This window comes from Sturnus vulgaris, chromosome 10, assembly GCF_052056855.1.
Source record: "Sturnus vulgaris isolate bStuVul1 chromosome 10, bStuVul1.hap1, whole genome shotgun sequence".
In the NCBI taxonomy this organism is placed as follows: domain Eukaryota; kingdom Metazoa; phylum Chordata; class Aves; order Passeriformes; family Sturnidae; genus Sturnus; species Sturnus vulgaris.
In genome coordinates, this window is record NC_142252.1 from 3,751,359 (window position 1) to 3,770,777 (window position 19,419).

General features: G+C 43.9%; 2 protein-coding genes across 5 annotated transcripts in view; one reads left to right on the forward strand and one right to left on the reverse strand.

The window, feature by feature from the left end:
* The window catches only part of WDR33 (WD repeat domain 33), a 69,163-nt gene extending 55,118 nt beyond the window's left edge, over positions 1 to 14,045 (forward strand). The window contains exons 15-22 of the mRNA XM_088170555.1: positions 131 to 283; positions 638 to 1,687; positions 5,308 to 5,410; positions 5,665 to 6,127; positions 9,608 to 9,774; positions 9,905 to 10,018; positions 10,720 to 10,905; positions 13,409 to 14,045. Of these exons, the coding sequence (XP_088026681.1) occupies positions 131 to 283; positions 638 to 1,687; positions 5,308 to 5,410; positions 5,665 to 6,127; positions 9,608 to 9,774; positions 9,905 to 10,018; positions 10,720 to 10,905; positions 13,409 to 13,638 (2,466 nt within the window). The 3' untranslated portion in view covers positions 13,639 to 14,045. The remainder of the gene's footprint in view (positions 1 to 130; positions 284 to 637; positions 1,688 to 5,307; positions 5,411 to 5,664; positions 6,128 to 9,607; positions 9,775 to 9,904; positions 10,019 to 10,719; positions 10,906 to 13,408) is intronic.
* SFT2D3 (SFT2 domain containing 3) lies at positions 4,616 to 18,005 on the reverse strand. Of its 4 annotated transcripts, XM_088170559.1 has the most exons (5): positions 16,708 to 18,005; positions 16,273 to 16,411; positions 14,068 to 14,301; positions 10,697 to 10,884; positions 4,616 to 9,974 (listed from the first exon to the last, which is right to left on the reverse strand). In XM_088170559.1, the coding sequence occupies exon 1, from the start codon at positions 17,986 to 17,988 to the stop codon at positions 17,332 to 17,334; it is 657 nt and encodes a 218-aa protein (XP_088026685.1). In that variant the 5' UTR covers positions 17,989 to 18,005; the 3' UTR covers positions 4,616 to 9,974; positions 10,697 to 10,884; positions 14,068 to 14,301; positions 16,273 to 16,411; positions 16,708 to 17,331. The 4 variants fall into 4 exon arrangements, with proteins under 4 accessions (XP_088026685.1, XP_088026686.1, XP_088026683.1 ...); XM_088170560.1 differs by lacking the exon at positions 16,273 to 16,411; XM_088170557.1 differs by having other exon boundaries at positions 16,273 to 18,005.
* Positions 18,006 to 19,419: the final 1,414 nt, after the last annotated feature.

Below are 19,419 nucleotides of genomic sequence, written 5' to 3' on the forward strand. Positions count from 1 at the left end.
ATATAGAAGTTTTATTCAGCCTTGTTTTTACTTTCAAGTATCCATACTACAAAATGTTTCAGCATATCCTTTCTTCTGTTGAATACACATTGTTCTACAGAATTAATCTTGTGTTTCCTAATCTTTATAGGCATGGATGCAAAATAAAGTTCCTTTGCCTCCCCCACCTGAGCCATTGAATGATAGAAAGGAGGATATTAAGTTGGAGGAGAAAAAGAAATCACAGGCAGAGATTGAGCAGGAAATGGCAGCACTTCAGTACACAAACCCACAACTCCTGGAGGTATGTGTGGAAGCACAGGGATTAACAGGTTTGCTTTAGTCCTTTCTATGACAGATTTGGACTTCAGCACTAAAGTGAGCAGCTTCCTGCAGCAGTTTCACCTGTTTGGCTGTTTTCACCTTTTTAGAAGAAGACATCTAATTGAACAGGATATTGCACTGAATGCATGATGATGTGAAACCCTCAGTGAGGCCCCCACATCTCAGTTTACCAGTGGGTCTCTTCAGTTAGTTATTTCTGTTAATTACAAGAACAGCATTCTTAAATTCCTGTGAAATGGCATGACTGCTTCTGATTTTTAGTTGTAACATACTTCTGTGCTTAGTTGATTTTCTGTGTCTCTTTTTTGGACAGCAACTGAAAATTGAGAGACTTGCACAAAAGCAAGCTGAGCAAGTGCAGCCACCGCCCCCAGGAGGATCTCTCCATGGACCTCAGCCTTTCCCAGGGCAAGGCCCAATGTCACAGATGCCTCAAGGGTTTCAGCAGCCCCTTCCACCTCAGCAGATGCCAATGAATATGCCTCAGATGGGACCTCCTGGTCCACAAGGACAGTTCCGACCTCCAGGACCCCAAGGACAAATAGGACCTCAAGGTCCATTACACCAAGGAGCTGGAGGTCCACAAGGGTTCATGGGACCACAAGGACCTCCAGGCCCCCAAGGGCCTCCACAAGGAATGCCACGGCCTCAGGATTTACATGGACATCAAGGAATGCAGAGACATCCGGGCCCTCACGGGCCAATGGGGCCCCCAGGTCCACAGGGTAATGCCGGCCCCCAGGGACACTTGGGACCGCAGGGCCTGCCTGGGTCTCAGACTCATTTAGGACCACAGGGCCCACCTGGCCCACAAGGTCACTTGGGTCCTCAGGGTCCCCCCGGAGGTCAAGGAATGCAGGGGCCACCTGGTCCACGAGGAATGCAAGGACCTCTTCCTCACGGCATGCAAGGAGCTCCGGGATCTCAAGGGATGCAGGGCCCCATATCTCAAGGGCCTCTGATGGGACTTAATCCAAGAGGGATGCAGGGTCCACCAGGACCCAGAGATAACCAGGGACCTAATCCACAAGGGATGATGATGGGTCATCCACAAGAAATGAGAGGTCCTCATATGCAAAGTGGTTTACTAGGACACGGTCCCCAGGAGATGCGGGGCCTTCAGGGACCCCCTCCTCAAGGCTCAATGCTGGGACCGCCACAAGAAATGCGTGGGCCACCCGGTGGGCCCCAGGGCCAGCAGGGACCTCCACAAGGGTCTTTAGTGGGGCCTCAAGGAAACATGCAAGGACCTCAGGGACAGCCCAACCCTTCGAGGGGGCCACATCCTTCCCAGGGCCCTCTGCCCTTCCAGCAGCAGAAAACGCCTCTGTTGGGGGACGGGCCTCGTCCCCCCTTCAATCAGGTACGTGGGGGTCTTTGGAGCAGAGCAGCTTTCACAATGTGGGAATAATAACTGTGCAATAGAAATACACAGCAGGGGCTGAGGGAGTGGAGGCTGGGTATTCCTGCAGGACTGAGGCCTCAGGAAAATTGAAGTGATAATAAAAAGTGTTCTATAGCTTGGAAACAGCAGAAGGTGTCCTTGCCCATGGCAGGGGGATTGGAAATCTTTAAGGTCACTTCCAAACCAAACTATTCATGATTCTGTGACAGGTAACTGTGGGAAAGGGAATACTGGGAATAGTAGTACAGAAACCAGTCTGCTATGAAAATATGTAACCTTAAGAGAAACTCCTTTTTTTTTTTTCTTTTTTTTCTTTTTTTTTAATTTAAAGACACTGAACTGTCTTAAGTGGGGTATTTCCTGAGGAGCAGACTAATAAAACTCAAATTTAAAGAAACTGAACATAAGAAAAGTCATATGTACTAATTAAAGCAAGGTATTGCGAGCTCTCAGTTGTCCATAGTAGTTAAACCAGACTATGGGATGGATTTACCATAGATGCTGACACACCTGGAATCATCTTAGGTCTGGTTACATTTAACAGGTGACTCTAAGTGCAGAGGGATACAGAGGGATTCAGCACTTGCCATTTTCTGCTCTACTACACATCACACAGAGCTCTCTGTGGTTATTGCCTCTCATAAGTTCCTAGCTGGATGGCACCAGTTCTGTACTTTGTTTAATTGTCTTCAGTTCTAAGTGAATTTTGAAAGGGAAGTTTGGAAAAAAAAAACCTACTTGATTAAAAAAAAAGTGTGGTGTGTTTTTTATCCAGAATTGTTTCTTTTAGACCTGCACTCAATAGTTTCAGTCAAAGCTTTACACATGTAGAGTACTTAATGTGTAGTCCAGTTCCAATCACAATGAGGAACTGAATATTCAAATGAGCTTTAGCACAGGGATTCCTTTCAGACTGAAGCAGAGTAGCCCACAAGTTTGTAGGTTTATTTGAATATTTTTTCTTTAGAAATCAATAATTCCCTCCAGAAGGCTGTTAGTGTGCACTGTTGCTGAGATTTCCAAAGTATCCAAGTTACACAAACAAGTGTTGGTTCCCCAACTTAGACCAGCAGAGTTGTTTCTTATTGCTATCCCAGGGAGACTCATTTTCCTTTGAGAATAATTCCCATGTTTGTGGAGGGCTGTCCCTGTCTGCCCTTGCCATTGACATTCAATAGGGTGCTTCTGACAGGTGGCTGCTTATTTTCTTTGAATACTGCTATCTTAAAGGCTTTTACAGATACTAAAAAAATAGTGAGATATTTTAGACCATTCTTCTTTCCTTGTGCACCTTTAGTATGGTAATGGCTTTTTAAAATGAATGTATTTTAAAATTCATAACGTCATAATGTTTTGCTCTATTTTGCTTCTTTGTAATATGAATACAGCAGTAGTTCCTGTTTAAAAAGGCCCCATCTGTGATTTATTTTTTTAACAGTAGACTTTAGTTTTTTTTGTGTTTGGTTTTTTTCTTCTGTAAACTTGTACAAATCACTTGTCTTCCTTTTCAGTAGCAGAAGTGTGTGAATATCTGTTTTATTAAGGGCTTGTGACATTATTACACAACAATTATAGATAATGGTAAGGGTTAATCTCTGTATAGATACCACTGTTGCCTGCACTGCTTGTACACTGGAAGCAGAGGTTTGCTGGGATGCACAAGACCATTCTCAGCTTTTAGTAAGGTACCTCTTTCTAAACTCTGCATATTTTTCTGTTCAAGCCCAGTTTGAGGCCTGGGATGAATTTTGAAACAAAAATCCCAAGAAAATGCAGAGTTAAGGTTGTGTTCCCAGCTTGGTAAAGCACAGTTTGTTTGTAATCAAGGTTTCTGCCAAGGAGAATTATTTATTGAGTGCTAAAATCTCCTGCTTTGGTTAAACACTTCCATAAATGGAAGAAGTTCCATAAAATTTATTTTAAGCAAGCATCTGCTAAATATATGGGAAATCCTGGAACTCCAGCAAGGTTTAGGTCAGGAACAGCAGAATCACTGTGATAGCTGACTCTTTCCTAGTCAGAGGATGGATTTGTTCTGGACTTAAGTCAACATTCCATCACTAGGAAAGTATTTTTGGGGATTTTGGTTTGCTTTTTTCTAATGGGCATTAAGCCAGATTTTCTATTTTGCTTATTTTTCCAACATTCTTACAAAATTACTCAATGCAGCTATGAAGTTTGTAGTACATATTTGTGTGCTTTCTTGTGTTTATCACTGACATTGCAGTTGAATATAAATTTTAAATTTAAAACAATATTTTAAGATATGATGAGGTAAATACACAAATAAACCTTCTGCTTCTCTGGTAGTGTTTCTCCAAAATAAATTTAGAGCATTAAAATTATTTAACTTTGATTCATGGAGAAGTTAAGGAGTGTAATTATGGCCCAGTGGTGTGCTAGAGAACAGGTCTTTAAGTATTTCCAGACTGCAGTCTGGAAGGGTTTTAACAAGTCAGTATGAAGGCCAAGTCTAAATCATGCATACTTGACATGTCTAGGAAAAAATTACATTTTTAGGGGTTTCTAGTAAGGGTTTAGGGGGGATTGGCTTTTTGGTCATGTCAGCATAAGAAGGTTTTGTATTGCAGTCCTGCAGGTTTCAGTTCATATTTTTATTGTTGGATTTTATAGCTACAGTGTAAATTCTGTATATGTCCCTTTTCAGTTCCAGTCAAGCACAAACTCCAGAGGATGACTTTTTGTTAGGCCTGTGCAGTTGAAAAGCAGAATCAGAGCATCATCCAAACACAGTTTTCCAACCAGTGTCACCACAGCAGGTCCTGTCAATTTGGTACCTGTTGAAATCTTTCATGAGTCTGTGACAGCAGCTGAATTTAAAGATCATTATTTTATCCTTCAAAATTCACAAAAAATAAGACAAAATACCAAAAGACACTTATATACTTTATTTTTTGGGAGGGATCGCATAAAGCACACAAAACTCTGCCCACTCTGGTTTTTTTTTAATCCTAAAATGAAGAAAAATTAACTTTGCCATCATGTTAAAAATGAAACTCATGTATTTCCATGTTATCAACTTAGAGAGGTTTAGAGAAGAAGTTCTCTTATGGCCCTGTTTTTGTGACCTCATCCCATCCCTATTTTGTATATATAGTTTCTCTTTTTTTGTAGATGTAGTTTCTCTTCATTTCCAAATGAAGTCTTTGGTCTGTGAAGCTCTTTAGCTGCCTATAAATCAGTGCCTGATATTTTTCAAACAAATTTACACATTTTCCTCATCTAGAGGAATAGAATATTAGTGTCAAGTACTCAGTAAATTCAATACATTCTTATAGAATATTCATACTCAGAATGTGAGCTTTATCATCTTTGGCTGTAACAGGTAAAATGTGAAATGCTGTTTCCTAGAAAATGGTGTGTTCTCAGTGACTGGAGCCTTACTGATATGAATGTCTGAAAATTGAGGCTGAAACCACTGGAACATGAGCTGTTTCTGTTGTACAACCTGTGCAGATGCAGACTCTATGGAAAGAAAATTGTTTTGCACTCTAACAAAAATGTTTAATTACTCACACATGGCAATTCACGTGGCTTTTCTTCTTACATGCTCACAGGATGGACAGAACCCGGGTCCTCCTCCTCTGATACCAGGCCTGGGGCAGCAAGGAGGACAAGGTCGTCTGGGCCCTCACAACCAAGGACCTGGTCTTAATAAAGGTAATTAATTGTATTGCCTGTTCTCCTGTGAGTCAGTCTCCTCAAGGAGTGCACCCAGGGAGAAAAGGCTGAAGCACAGTGCACCTTGGCTGAGAGAAAACCTCCCATAGATGTGAGCTGGGATATACAGGAAAACATTTCCCAGAAATATTGTTTAATGTGAAATGTATCCCATATGCCTTTTAGAACTGTATGAAGCAGAGCATCCTGCAGTGATTTAGCAGTTGTTACAGTGATTGTTTTTGTCCCTGAAGGTGACGCCCGTGGGCCACCCAACCATCACCTGGGCCCGCTGTCGGACCGGCGGCACGAGCAGAACAGCGGCGGCCCCGAGCACGGGCCAGAGAGGGGCCTGTTCCGAGGGGGGCAGGACTGGAGCGATGGCAGGGACAGCAGGGGCATGCCCGACAGGAGGGGACCTCACCCCGATTTCCACGATGACTTCGATCGCCCCGACGACTTCCGTGACGATTTCCACCCGGACAAGAGATTTGGCCATCGACTACGGGAGTTCGAGGGGAGAGGAGGCCCACCATTGCAAGATGAGAAATGGAGACGAGGTGGACCTGGGCCTCCCTTTCCTCCTGATCACAGGGAATTTGAAGGAGGTGGTTCCAACCGTGGGCCCCCTGGGGCTTGGGAAGGACGGAGACCTTCAGATGACAGATACCCACGGGATCCTGAGGATGCACGCTTCCGAGGAAGGCGAGATGAGAGGTAAGAATAAATCCATTTCTCTTCCTTGGGTAAAAGGGTAAATGGAGGGAACTCTTTTATTCCTGGTTTCCTTTTCATTAAGGAGTCTATCTGTTTCAGATTTATAAACTGGAAACCAATAAGGAAATGAAAACTCTAATATACCTGAGTATAGAGTCCATAAAAAGCATTCAGTAATAGAAGAAAACTTGAAAAATGGTCATTGTACACAGCAGCTTCCATGTCTTTAAACAGTAAGTAAAGAGAAGGGGGAAAGTTTGTAGAGAAGATCCAGTGACACAGGATGAAGATCTGAGACCGTTTTGATGAAAATTGAGAGGAGACTTAAAGGTTAAAGTGACAAACTTTTGAACACTAGAAGTGGATTTTGAGATTCTGTCTCCAGTCACAAACTACAGCATGACTGTAGAGACTGTAGGATGAGATACAATGTCCTTGTAAGGAGCAGGAACAGTGATCTGACTGCCAGATAGAAGGGACAGAGTTACAGCATCTGTTGGACTGTCGAGACTATTTTTTCATGCGTTTGCTTGTAGAAATTTTATTTCTCTTTCTGATTTATTTCTTAATGCCAAGTGAAGAACTCAAAAATAATCCAATTTACAGCAACGTCCTTGTCATTGCTCACAATCTTCGAATAAATCACAAAGGGATAAATTTATTTTTAGTTACCAATATAAATATGGAGGAGTTAATGCTGTCTCTGAGATTGACTATCAGCAAAATTTCTCCGGATTTACGTTAGTTTAATTAAGTGAAATTTGGCCTCCAAGGTCTATGCCTCTCACTGACCACCAACCCTCTATGTATAAGAATGTGTGCTTGTACAAATATGCTGTGGTCTCCACATAATGTGAATTTTGTGTGTTTTAGTTGCCTTTTTAATCATTTTCTTACATTCCTTTTACTTTGCATCTATACAGCTCTTCTTTTAGCTATTTTCTACCTAGCTCTGTAAGAGGTAACTTCCTTTTGTGTGAAGAGTATGAAAAGAAATGAACAGTAACTAAAAGAAGGTAACAATTAAAGCCATTTTTAAAAAGTAAAGCCAGAGAAAATCTAGTTGGATGGTCCAGTGGTCCAATGGTCTGCATCACAGAACTCTAAAAGACACAGCAGACAAGACTTTTAGAAGCTCAGTGAAATTTTTCAAATCTTATATTCAAAATGCTTAGGGACTGAAAAATATTTTATTATGGTCCTGATTTTTAAAAAGTTTCAGGAAGGGAAGCGAGAACCTTGTGACCTGTAAATCTTAAGAGTATTCTATTTATCAGAGTACAAGTGTTTGCCCAGAAGGTTTAAAATTAAATGGCACAGGGCTCTAAAGGGCTCACTGTGCTTGTAAATTTGATGATTTTCTTGCAATGAAGGTGAACTAGGTGCCATTTACTGCAGATACTGTGGTGGACTTAATCCCAACCACTCAAGTTTAGTTGACTTGGTTTGAAATTGAGATTGTAATTGGTTTGATCAAGCATGAGAGGCAAATGTGTGTATGTGTGTTTCTCTCTAATTTCCCATCCTTTTCATCCCTGTCCTGTTCTTACTCTACCTGTGCATATCAACATGATGCTTCTACTGCAGAGACCTGCCTCTTCCTGCCTGCTAATCTGCACAGTTTGTAGTTGTGTACAATAAGGTCCTAGGCCTCGGGGAAGAAGATGTGAGAGCAGTCAAACAGGAACTGAACCCGATGCAAGGCAGGGTTTTATGTGTGACTGATATGAAAAGGCAAATAAGGATATCTATAACACAATATTAGGAGCTGTGGCTGTGTCAGGCATAGGTATCGTAGATTTCAAAACTCAGCTGTGTTCATGAGTTGCCTGAAATAGGAAAGGCCCTGTTCCTGCAGCCTTGGGGCCTCGTGTTGAAAATCTTGGTAATTTCCAAGCTAAGTCAAATCACACCATATCAGTATTAAAGCAGGAGGCCCTCTAAGAAACCTCTAGAGGACTGTGCTGTTTTAAGGCTAAACAATATTGCTCTGTGATTATTTGAACCATTTGTACCTGAAACTGTTGAGTTTGTTTTCCCAAACCATCCAGGTTAATGTAAATGGTTCATGGGCCATACAAAGCACTCCTCCATCCACTGTTGTACCTGTACAGGCACAGCAGCCTCCTCTCTGTATTGTGTTTGTTTTCTGGGAGGTGGAGACAGACCTATTGTTTTTTATTAAAAACAATGTAAAAGTTTAAAAATATTGTATTGTGTTATGACTACTGTTAAAATATTTAAATTTGTAATTAAAAGGTTAATGTTGTTAAAATTCTAAATAAAAGTATCTAAAGTTTTGCTTGTAATAGGATGCACTGTGTCGTTAATGAGCTGGGGAAGGGGATGCTGCACACAGCCAACACCATGGGAATACTGTGGTGCTTCCAGTTCAGCCAGAGAGAACTGGGAGCAGTGGGGAGGTGGGAGGCATCTGTCACTGGGCAAGGAGTGCTGGCTCCACAGTGTGTGCTGTCACTGAGGGTGGGCAGAGTAGTGTGGGGTGGTGGCACCACCTGAACACCTCAGGCAGGCTGGGACTGAGACAGGCAGTCCTCACAGAGCAGGGCTGTGCTTTGCAAACACTCCAGGTGTTTGAGCTGCTCGTGTCAGGAACAGAACTGCTAGTTACTCACACAGCCAGCTGCAGGCTTACCTGGCACAGCACTGACAGCTCAGGAAGAGCCATCTTCCTCTCTGAAGAGCTCTCCAAGCCCCCCAGTGCAGCACTGGAGGAGTTGTACTCCGTTAAGATGCAGTGTAGAACCCAATCGTAGCAAATTCCTGAAGGTGCCATTGGTACTTACTAGACAGCAGTTACCAACTTCAGGGTCATAATTACACAAAATTCATTACTGCAGTTGGATAAACTGCTTCAGGTTGCAGAATGCCACTGTGCTCTGTTCAGCCATCACTGTGCCTACAGGTCCAAGGGCAGTCTAGATGCATTTGCTGAAATTGTAATCTTTGAAGAATGGAATGAAAAGGAGATTTGTCTAGCAAAAGAATCATAGAATTAATAGGAATGAGATCCTGTAATGTTTTGTTATTGCCACGACTCTCATTGTTTCTGTTTTCAGTCTGTTTTATCACAGAAATGGAAAGAAAGGGAATGTAAGACCATCAGAATTAAGGGGAATTCACTTATACTTTGCCTTGCCTTACCTCACCTTGTATCTATCATCACTCATCGGTTGTTTTTCCGACCTTTTCATTAAATGAATGCAGTATGTTTAATAATATTTGTCTTGTATGAAATGCCAACATAATCAGTGGAAGGAAATATGAGAGGAAAATTACAAAGCTTACTATCAAAGTGCTCAAAGGCAGAAATGAGCACTTTCCCACCTACAAATCCTGTTCTAGTAACTGTATGTGCTGTAGCATTAAGAGAAACAGTTTAGAAATTAGTTGATAATTGAACTGAAGCTGACTCAGTGATGCCTAAAAACCACATTTGTATCATGTTCTTTCTTGTAGCTTCCGGAGAGGAGGACCCTCGAGACATGAGGGCCGGGGACCCAGGGGCAGAGATGGCTTTCCTGGCCCTGAAGATTTTGGGCCAGATGATGCTTTTGACTCTCCAGATGAAAATTCCAGAGGAAGGGACCATGGTGCTCGGGGGCGAGGTCGAGGTGCTCCAAGAGGTAAGGGGAATGTTCTTCCACACAGAAATACAAGCATGAGGAAGGAAAGGCATTTCTTGAGCAGATGACATTATTTTCATGAGTACAATGTCTCTTCTCACTCCTGTCCCCTGCTTCTCTTACTGCTCAGGAGCTCGGAAGGGTTTGCTTCCTACTCCAGATGAATTCCCACGCTTTGAAGGAGGGAGGAAACCAGAATCCTGGGATGGAAACAGAGAACCAGGTAAAAAATTTGATGAGGTTTGTAGACTTCTACAATATAATAACTTAAAAAATTTTTTTTTAAATCATGTCTTTTTCCTGCACCTCATATGTTTGTTGCCAGTATTTTACCATGAGAAAAGCCAAATGCAGTTCTTTGGTCTTCTAAATGTAGGAAAAGATAACTATACAGAATTTTAACTAGCTCTAAATACAGCTGTCTTACTGAATAAAAGTAATTGTGGCCTCAAAGCCTTGATTTTCAGTTGTGTTCTTGTACAGAACTGCTCAGGCAGTTGTCATCTCTGGATGACTGAATCACATGTCATAGGGGTTTTTTTAATATGTATATTAATACCAACAGTCAAGTCATCTTTTTCTGTGTTGGTATCTTTTCAGCTGCAGTGTCTGACAGCTTATATTTGCAGTTGTGTTACTAAAGGCAACCCCATATGGGGCAAGACAGAGCTGCAGAATGTCATGGAAAACAAAGCACAAATTAAAATAAATGAAGGTGTGATTGTCTCTAAAGTATATGAAAGTATTTTATACTGGAAAGACTACATCTGCCACACTTTTCTTTCCTATCATCTTTAGCTTTTTTACTAAAGAATGGGATGGAGGAGAAGCTTTACATAATTTTAACTTCAAACAGTGTGGCAGTTTGTAAATTTATGTGGCTGCCTTCAAGAATGAGGAATGATGATCCAATGAACATTACTTATCCTGTGTTTTCCTTCACAGGTCCTCGTCCAGACCACCCTCCTCATGATGGGCATTCTCCAGCCAACAGAGAACGTTCCTCCTCACTCCAGGGCATGGACATGGCCTCACTGCCACCACGGAAACGTCCCTGGCACGACGGACCCGGAACCTCTGACCACAGAGACATGGATGCTCCAGGGGGACCTCCAGAGGAGAGGGGCAAAGGTAAAACCCCCTTTGATTGGAACCCTTAAGTAACACTGGCATGTGTTTTTAGCATTAAGTTTATCCAGAACCTCTCATTCAGAGGGGATAAAGCTGAGCTGGTAAATATTTGAATTTACCAGCTGGGAAGTGAAAGACCAATCTTACAGGAACATAAGAACAGGGATTTTCAAACATCAAATCCAAATCTTGTCTCCAGCACTGCAAAATCCCCTTTTTTATTGCCCTGTTCAAAAGTAGTTGGTTTTTGGTTCCCTGTTACTCCAGCTGGAACACATTAAGAGCATTTTTTCCCTCATTTTTAGAATAGTTGTTTATTAATATTAATGCTTGTGATGTGATCCTTTAACTCAAATATAAGAACATTGAGCCTGGAGTGATATGTCCCTGAAGTGTTCCCTAAACCTCTGAAGATCTGACTTACTAAAATACTGTTTTTATATTTAATGGCTTTCTAGTTGCCTTTTGTGTACTTCTCTAATTGTTTTAAGAATCACAGAAACTTTTGATATACACAACATCCACGGACACACCTCTAAAACTTAATTGCAGTAGAATATGCTTTAAAAAAAAGAGGGAAAATGTTTTTCCCTTGATCTGTGCTTATCATTCACTAATTTAATTTGATGTCTTGGAATTAAGTTGAATGTTGGTTCCTGTTATTACTGAATGCCAACCTCTGATTGCACTGAACTCCACCACTTGCAGCCTAAGCCAGCTCTCCTCCAAGTCAGAGCTCTGATCTGTTTATTCTTTCTAGAAGTTGTTCTTATCTTTCACTATCCTTGTTACTCTGTATGTGCTAGTTTGCCTCTTAAATTATCCTTTTCTAAATTTAATTGAGGTAACTAGGAATTGCACACAGTATTTGAGATGTGATGTAACCAAGGATTTCTACGCTTCTCATGGATTTGTTCCACTTACTCCATTCTTTCCTAATAGTTCCTGGTGGTGTAGCTCCCTCTAAGTGGTCCCATGCTACTGTAACCCACAAAACATTCTTTTGGAGTCAGTCCTATTAGCATGACACCAGTTCTTGATCCTATTTCTTACAGATCTCAGGAGTTCTGTTCTCTTGTGTAAATATTGTCTTTCTTTAACATCCTCACATTGACTAGCCACTGTCAGGTAGTAATCAGTGACAAGCATCCTCATTTGCTTCCAGATGCTGAGCTGGCAGCCTGCAGCTGAATTTGTTGTTGTTAGACTGCACAGCTTTGTCTGTGGTGCCACCGACCACGGAATCCCATCCCACTTTTCTCACCATTGTCCCAAAGCTCATTCAGTTTGAAATGCATGTCACTCCTCCTCTGCCTGGACTCTGTTCCCAGTGTAGCATTAACAGCAGCTTTCATCATTCATTTACAGATGTTTTGAATAAAACTCTGCTGATAAAATTCTCTACCACTATTTTTCCTTCCATATCCACGTGCTGTAGTTCTCAATTTAGCCAGCATCTATCAAACTTTTTCCAGCTTCAGTAATGATTGTGATAACTCTATCAGATTCTTTATTAAAGTCAAACAATTGTCCAGGCACAAGTACGCTAATTAACTCATAATGTAATGAGTAATTAACTCGTAATAATAGAATGATGGCAGAAAGCCTGATAAACAAACCATGAACAATACTTTTTCATATGTGGGCTATGTCATGTTTAGTTGTATTGGTAAAGTCATTTGAAGATTAAAACTTCAGGAATATTTCTGTGAAACAATTTGGTGACTGTTTTACATGGAACCAACCACAGTCAACAAAAATCTCTCTTGCAAAAGTGCAGCAAAAATATCTGAATTTAGCTGGAGTATGTGTCCTTAAAACAGTATGTGTCCTTAAGGTTACCTATGATTTTGTTTTTTCAAAATACTACTCCTTATTTTAGGCTAATGAATTGGGTTGGTTTTTTTTTAAGGTTCATATCAAACATATAAAAACCAAAAAGGTTTGTGAGAATTAGAAAATTCTAATCCTGGCAGTAAGAGCTTAATTTGATTTTGTTCCTGGTTAGTAGTAAAATAAAGCATTTTCCCATTATTTTTAGCAAAAAATGGAACAAAACAGTAATATTACTCATGATCTTCACCATCAGCCTCAACTGTCTCAATTTGTCAACAGTGCAATGTCTTTGTTTAGGATTAAAAAAAAGTATTTTGTAATAAAAACATGGAGAGAACCATAGATAGTGTTGAAGCACAAGAACTGGCAATTTGGAGGCAAAGCTATCACTATACTAACTTCATTTCAGTGACTGCTGACAGTATCAAATACAAGTTGCTTTAATTCCCAAGGAATTGCTTGATTGTTGTCTGTTTTCTGAGCTGTAATGGAGACACTAAATCTGTATAAGAAAACTGTACCGAGGGAGGAGGCATAAAATTGCAGGTCTCAGCTACAGCTGTTTTATGAATGATGACACCACAGCAGAACCAGCTCAATGCGTGGCATGTCTGAGAAGAGACTCAGCTCAAACTTACACCAGTAACTGGTTGTGCTTCCTTTGCAGGACGAGGAAATTCAGGACCTTCACAGAGAGCACCAAAATCTGGGAGGTCCAGTTCTCTAGATGGAGACCACCACGATGGATTCCACAGGGATGAAGGCTTCGGTGGAGGCCCAGGAGGAGTCAATAACCCTTCTCGAGGAGGAAGGAGTGGCAGCAATTGGGGAAGAGGAAATAACATGAACTCTGGCCAGTCCCGGAGAGGAGGATCTCGGGGTGGACGAGGCCGATAGAAGAGGCTTTGACTGGGTCATGCCCAGTCCTTGTGGGACAATATTTAAACAGACTGCTACTCTGGACTCAGTCACCTGCAATGCCACGAACCTGGATTCTTAACTGGGATAACTGAATGTGCATTAGTTCCTAACAAGGGTCTTTCTTTTCCTAAATCAGTCATTTGCCTCTAGCTGCAATATTGTAGCTAGCTTTGTTTTGTTCTTTCCACTCCCATTCCCCTCACTTTCTTGTTTTGTCAAGAGCTGGAATTCCTTTTAAGTGTTGTGGAACATGGAATATCTCCACAGATTTCAGTTCACCTCCAGACAGAAACTTGTTTCTATATGTACAGTTTGTCAAAGAGTTACGTTGGTTTTGTATGAATACAGAATGTAATTTGCGCAAAAATTAACAAAAAAATCAACAGTGTGTGATTCTTTACTCACCTATTCCTACAGAGGGTTGTGTTTGGGCCAACTTGTGTTTCAGATGGAGGAACAGTACTACCTCTTGAAATCTCAGCCACTTACAATATGGAGAGCCCATTCCTAGTTTTTTGGTGTATCATGTACAGAGAAGTTTCACTTCCACTTTTAGCCACAGCTGTCTACAGATTACAATGGTGCTGACGTTAAAATTCCAAAATGCAGGCCATCACCACTGCTTGCTAGTCTGCCATCCTGAAACAGAAAAGAGTGGAACAGTGTTTAGAACAAGTTGTCAAAGTCATAGCCTGAGTTACATAAAACCTGGATTGCAAGACAGACATAACAGCAAAGATTGGCATTCTGCACTTCACCTAGGCGAGCCACGGATTTTTGTTCAAAACAGCATCTGTTCATAGAAACTGAGAAAGAAGGTTTAGCAGCTTGATTGGTATGTTTTACAGCAGCTATGTGACACATTGTTTAAAGCTATGGGTGTTCAGCAGAGTCTGGTGCATTAATTGCTGACATGCAATTCATCACTTCCACAGTAAGGTTTTTAAGTGTCTTTTTCTTTAGGATATCGTTACCTGGTTTTACTAAAGGAGGGAAATGAGGAGGAGAGGTTATTCCCATTTCCCACGTTTCATAATAAAACTGCTTACCAACCACGAGTTTGTTTTCCCCATAAATCATTCATATTAATCATCTCCAGCCACCACGTTATCAAAAGGCTCCTTTAAACCTAAAGCCTCAGTGAAAATGTTACCACGTAAGTACTTATTCTACAGCTACTCTTCAGCAAGGTCCTATGTTAAAAGTAGAGCATATAATGAAAAATCACTACAAGGTTTCCCTCTCTCCTGCCTTGAATTTCAGGTTATAATCAGGATGAGACTTAGTTCTAGAGGCTCCTGCAAGCCAGTAACACATGGCAGCTGTTGCATCTTCCCATAGACAGGTTTACCACAGACTGGCTCAAGTCCCATGTCCCACCTTAAAGACATCAAAGCACAAATGTTTAACTGTTGTTCTCTTGGTTCAGTCAGCCACAAGTACCTTTTTTTATTTAACTTGATTTTTAATTTGTGGTGTATAAAATGGCATTTGAAAATTGTAACTGATCGTTAGCCTATAAAATCTTTGTCATGGGGCTCAGGAGAGACAGAACAGACTTAAAGGAATGAACTAGAAACAGCTGAGATGCCTCTGATATGACAGTTGGTTCCTTGAGAAAAAATGTTTTTTAGCTCTATCTGAAGGACTTCGGGCACTTTGAGTGTATGTCTGGGAGTTAGGATTTGTCCTAAAGTTTTCATAATAAATACAAATTATTTAATCATTGGCAAAGAGGAAAGCTTGCCATCTTTTTTTTTATGATTTAGTAAGCCCTATATATGTTTAAGGGGCTAAAAGAGGTAAAATACTCAGAATATATGAGTTAGAGGATGAGCTGTAGGCTTTAATTAAACCACAGTCCCCCACCAAAACAAACTAAAGTGTCCCTAACAAGAGAAAACCCAGCTTTACCTAGACAACTTATATTTCCTCTGATGATTGGTTAATTCCTTAAACTATTATGGTAGCATTAAGTAATACTATTCAAGGGGCAGCTTTTTAAATGGAGTTTTGAAGTATTTCACAATCATATGCTCAAAAAGTCCTAAGAAAATGTGATAATTAGATATATTTTCTACAAAATCTTACAAGGTAACAGCACAGCAGAAGAGACAGCACAGAGAAGCAACTTCCCAGTCTGTGATACCATGACCCACTATTGCTGGGCAATGTGCACAGTTATTTAATGGGAATATACTTCTGTATTCCTCAGGTCATGTTCTTTTACCAGTGCTGCACACAGACTCTGATGAACCTGTTAGTTCAGAGGTTGTCTCAAATTTTTCACTGCTGTTAGGAATAAAATTGATTTTATATACTGTAACTTAGAAATTGTAAAAACAAGAGAGCTAATTTGATGCTATTCTGATAGTTCTGATCTACATTCTTAAGTAAAAAAGTGACCATGAATGAAATGTCTATACTGACAACTGGACACAAATAGTTTTATTAAAGCAATCTACGTACACTTAAGTACCCCCTTTAACAATTTCAGTTTAATTCAGAAAAGTATTTGGTGAATATGTTAAAACTAAATAGTGATAGCAGGTAAGTATTGCAATGGCTTTATTTTCTCCATGAGGCACAAATGCTCAGTGAGATACTCACTGGGGGGTGGGTGGGCTGTGTGCAGGGGAGGTCCCGTTGTCCCATCTCCTTGCAGAGGTCCAGTACACGGGACCAAACTGGAGCACCCAGCTGTGTCAGCCTGAACTCAGCACCCTCCTAAAGCAGCTCCGTTTCTGCACTGAAGCAGAGCTCCAGTTACTGGCAAATCTATTTTTGAAGGTCAGGCTGTGACAAGTAAGCAACTCCTGCCCAAGTTCAGAGAGCAACATATATACACAAAAATAAAGTTCTAAGAGCTGAAGCTACCCTTTTAAAGCCCACTTTGGTCCCTTACAGCAGTACCTGCAAACGCCAGTGCTCTTAACTAACGTCAGCACTTTGCATCCTCTCATCATCATGCAGGAACGCTCCCTCCCCTTACAGTTACGGGCAGTGTTTGTGACCCACAGCCCCAGGAAAGTTTGTTTCACTTACTGGATGGTTATTTTAAAGCTGCTTTTTAGAGAGAAATGCAGTTCAGTGGCCAGTCTTCTATTCACCACTGGTCTGAGGTGACAGCAAAACAGTATGTTCATAGTGTAGGGGTCAGCACAAAATGAGGCAATACCAGTTAGTTTTTCAATGTTCTCTCCCAGACTCGATCGCATTTTGCTAAATCATCTTCGGGTTTCGGCATCCGTCAGCCTTGCGCACCTCAGCTGCTCCTCAAGTCCATCATGACACCGCATCGGCTCCGATCTCGGTCTGCCTGCAGCAGCCGCTGCAGCAGCCACATGGTCCCACGCTGGAGGTAGAAGTGATGCTGCCAGCTCCCCCCACAGAGGTGGAGCGATGCCAAGCCATGGCTACGGAGCTGACAGCGCGGTAAGGCAAACGACGAGCTCGGGGGAGGGTGACACCGCACACAGCACCTCCAGCTCCGAGTCACCGGCGCCGCTCTGCCAGCCCCGCTGCCGCTCCTCGAGCGATGGCGAGGAAAACGTGACAGGACGCGGAGGAAGCCAAGAGAAGCGGCGTCCCCCGTCTCGGAGTCGGCTGGTTCTGCGTCCGTGTGCGAGGGACTCCCGCTCTTTCCCCGCTGCGGCCGCAGAGCCGGGCTCACAGCGGCAGAGCCTTGCCTCGGCCGCACACGGCGGCGCGGAGCAGCCCGGCGAGGCGGCGCAGGCCGGCGGCACCGCCGGGCAGCGCGGCCAGGAGCGCGGCGGCGGCGATACCGAGCTGCGCGGCGGCGCCCAGCGCTGTCAGCGCGGTGCTGCGCAGCCCCAGCGCGGCGTACAGCGTCCCGAACAGCGCCCCGAGGTACAGCAGCGCCCCGCGGCCGGGCTCCCGCAGCAGCCGGGCGGGCCCGCGCAGCAGCGCGGCGGCGCCCAGCGCGCACAGCGAGCCCAGCGACCAGAGCAGCGCGAACTTGCGGGCGCGCAGCAGCAGCAGCGGCACGCACAGCGCGGCCAGCCCGAAGCACAGCGCGGCCAGAAGCACGCACAGCCCGCTGCCCGCCAGCCGCTGCCAGCGCGACAGCCCCGGCAGCCACGGGTCCTCCTCTCCCGTCCAAGGCCACACCGTGGCGCCTGGGGGAGTACCCGGCGGGAACGGGTTCAGCGCCCCCAGCCAGGCCCGCAGCCCGCCGCCGTCCCCCGCCTCCTCCTGCGAGCTGCCAGCGGCCGGCGGTGCGGGGACCGCGCTGGGGCCGGTGGCAGCAGCAGCAGCCTTGGACTGCGCGAGGTACTCGTGCAGCTGCCGGCCCAGGTCCGCCATGGCGGGGAGGCCACCGGGCGCTACCACGCTCCCTCCGCCCACCCCGGCGCCGCCATTTTCCCGGGCAGGGGCCACATCCGGGGCACGGCAGAACAGGCGGCCACGGGCCGGGGAGAGGGGCGCGCATGCGCACGGGAGCGTGAGGCGCAGAGCGCGTGCGCGGGGGCTGTGAGGGCTGTGATAGCTGAGGAGGGATGAGACAGACAGTGTGGGGGTTCTGCAGGGTTTGTCAGGGCTCTGAGGGGCCTCTGAGGGAGCTATAGGAGATCTGTGAGGACTATGATAGCTGAGGAGTGATAAGACTGACCATGTGGGGCTTGTGAGGGTTATGGGCGCTCTAAGAGACTGGATAACTGAGGGGTCTGTAGGAGCAAGGAGATCAGTGAGGGCTGGGAAGGCTGTGGAGACTGCGAGGGCTCGGCGCTGTGAGGGCTGTGTGGGTTGTCCAGGGCTGCGGGGTACCTGAGGGCTGTGTCGGCTATGAAGGGCTATAAGCTTTGGATAAGCCTGTCAGTGATTGACAGGCAGGACTAGAAGTGATTGATGGGTGGTACTAAGTAATTGAGATGTGGAGCCATCCACTCGGAGTGATTGATAGGCAGGGCCAAGAGTGATGAGGAGCAGGGTCAGCCTCCCACAGTGATTACAGGCAGGGCCATGGGTATGCCTCTCAGCTGCCCTGAGACACTGGGGCTCCAGGCTTTCCTTCCTGTGGAAAAGAGCCGTCCTTTGCAGCCAGGCACCTCTGGCCATATTTTGGATTCTGCCTTCTAAAACTCAGAACATCCTAGGATTGCTCCCAGGTGAAAGCTGCCAGGCCTGACTGGCCTTGGTCTCCCAAGGGAAGCCTCTCAGCTGCCCCCAAGACATTGGTGCTCCGAGCTTTCCTTCTTGGCCAGGCACCTGTGGTTGAAAATAGGATTTTACCTCCTAAAACTATGGATGTCCAAGGATTGCTCCCAAACAAAAACTGCCAGGACAGACAGGTCTGGGTGGCCTTGGCCTCTCAGCTGCCCCGCAGACACCGAGATGCCAGGCTTTCCTTCCTGTGGAAAAGGGCCATCCTTCACAGCCAGGTTGCTGTGAAAAGCAACCACACCTTGGAGTCATGAATTTTCCTGTTCAGCTGCATGAACCATCACATTCTTTCACTCTCCAAAACCCAGCTTCAAAACTTAACATATCTAGCAATGTTTCTCCTACTGTAGGTTCCAAAAAATAAGTAAGCACTGGCCTTCCCTTTCCCCTTGCAATCTGACAGAGTAGCTACAAAACTGAGAACATTCAGCAGTTGGTCCCCCAGAAAAGGTTCTAGAGAAGAAAGAGGCCATGCTGGAATTCGCTTTTCTTTTGCAGCCTGTAAACTGCCCAGCCAACAGTGAGACGATTCGTCTTCCTTCCCAGCTATATATGCAGGATCACATTCTTTCA

Bases quoted from the DNA above. Each gene is read 5' to 3' on its own strand.
- SFT2D3 (XM_088170560.1), bottom strand. From the start codon at position 17,988: ATGGCGGACCTGGGCCGGCAGCTGCACGAGTACCTCGCGCAGTCCAAG.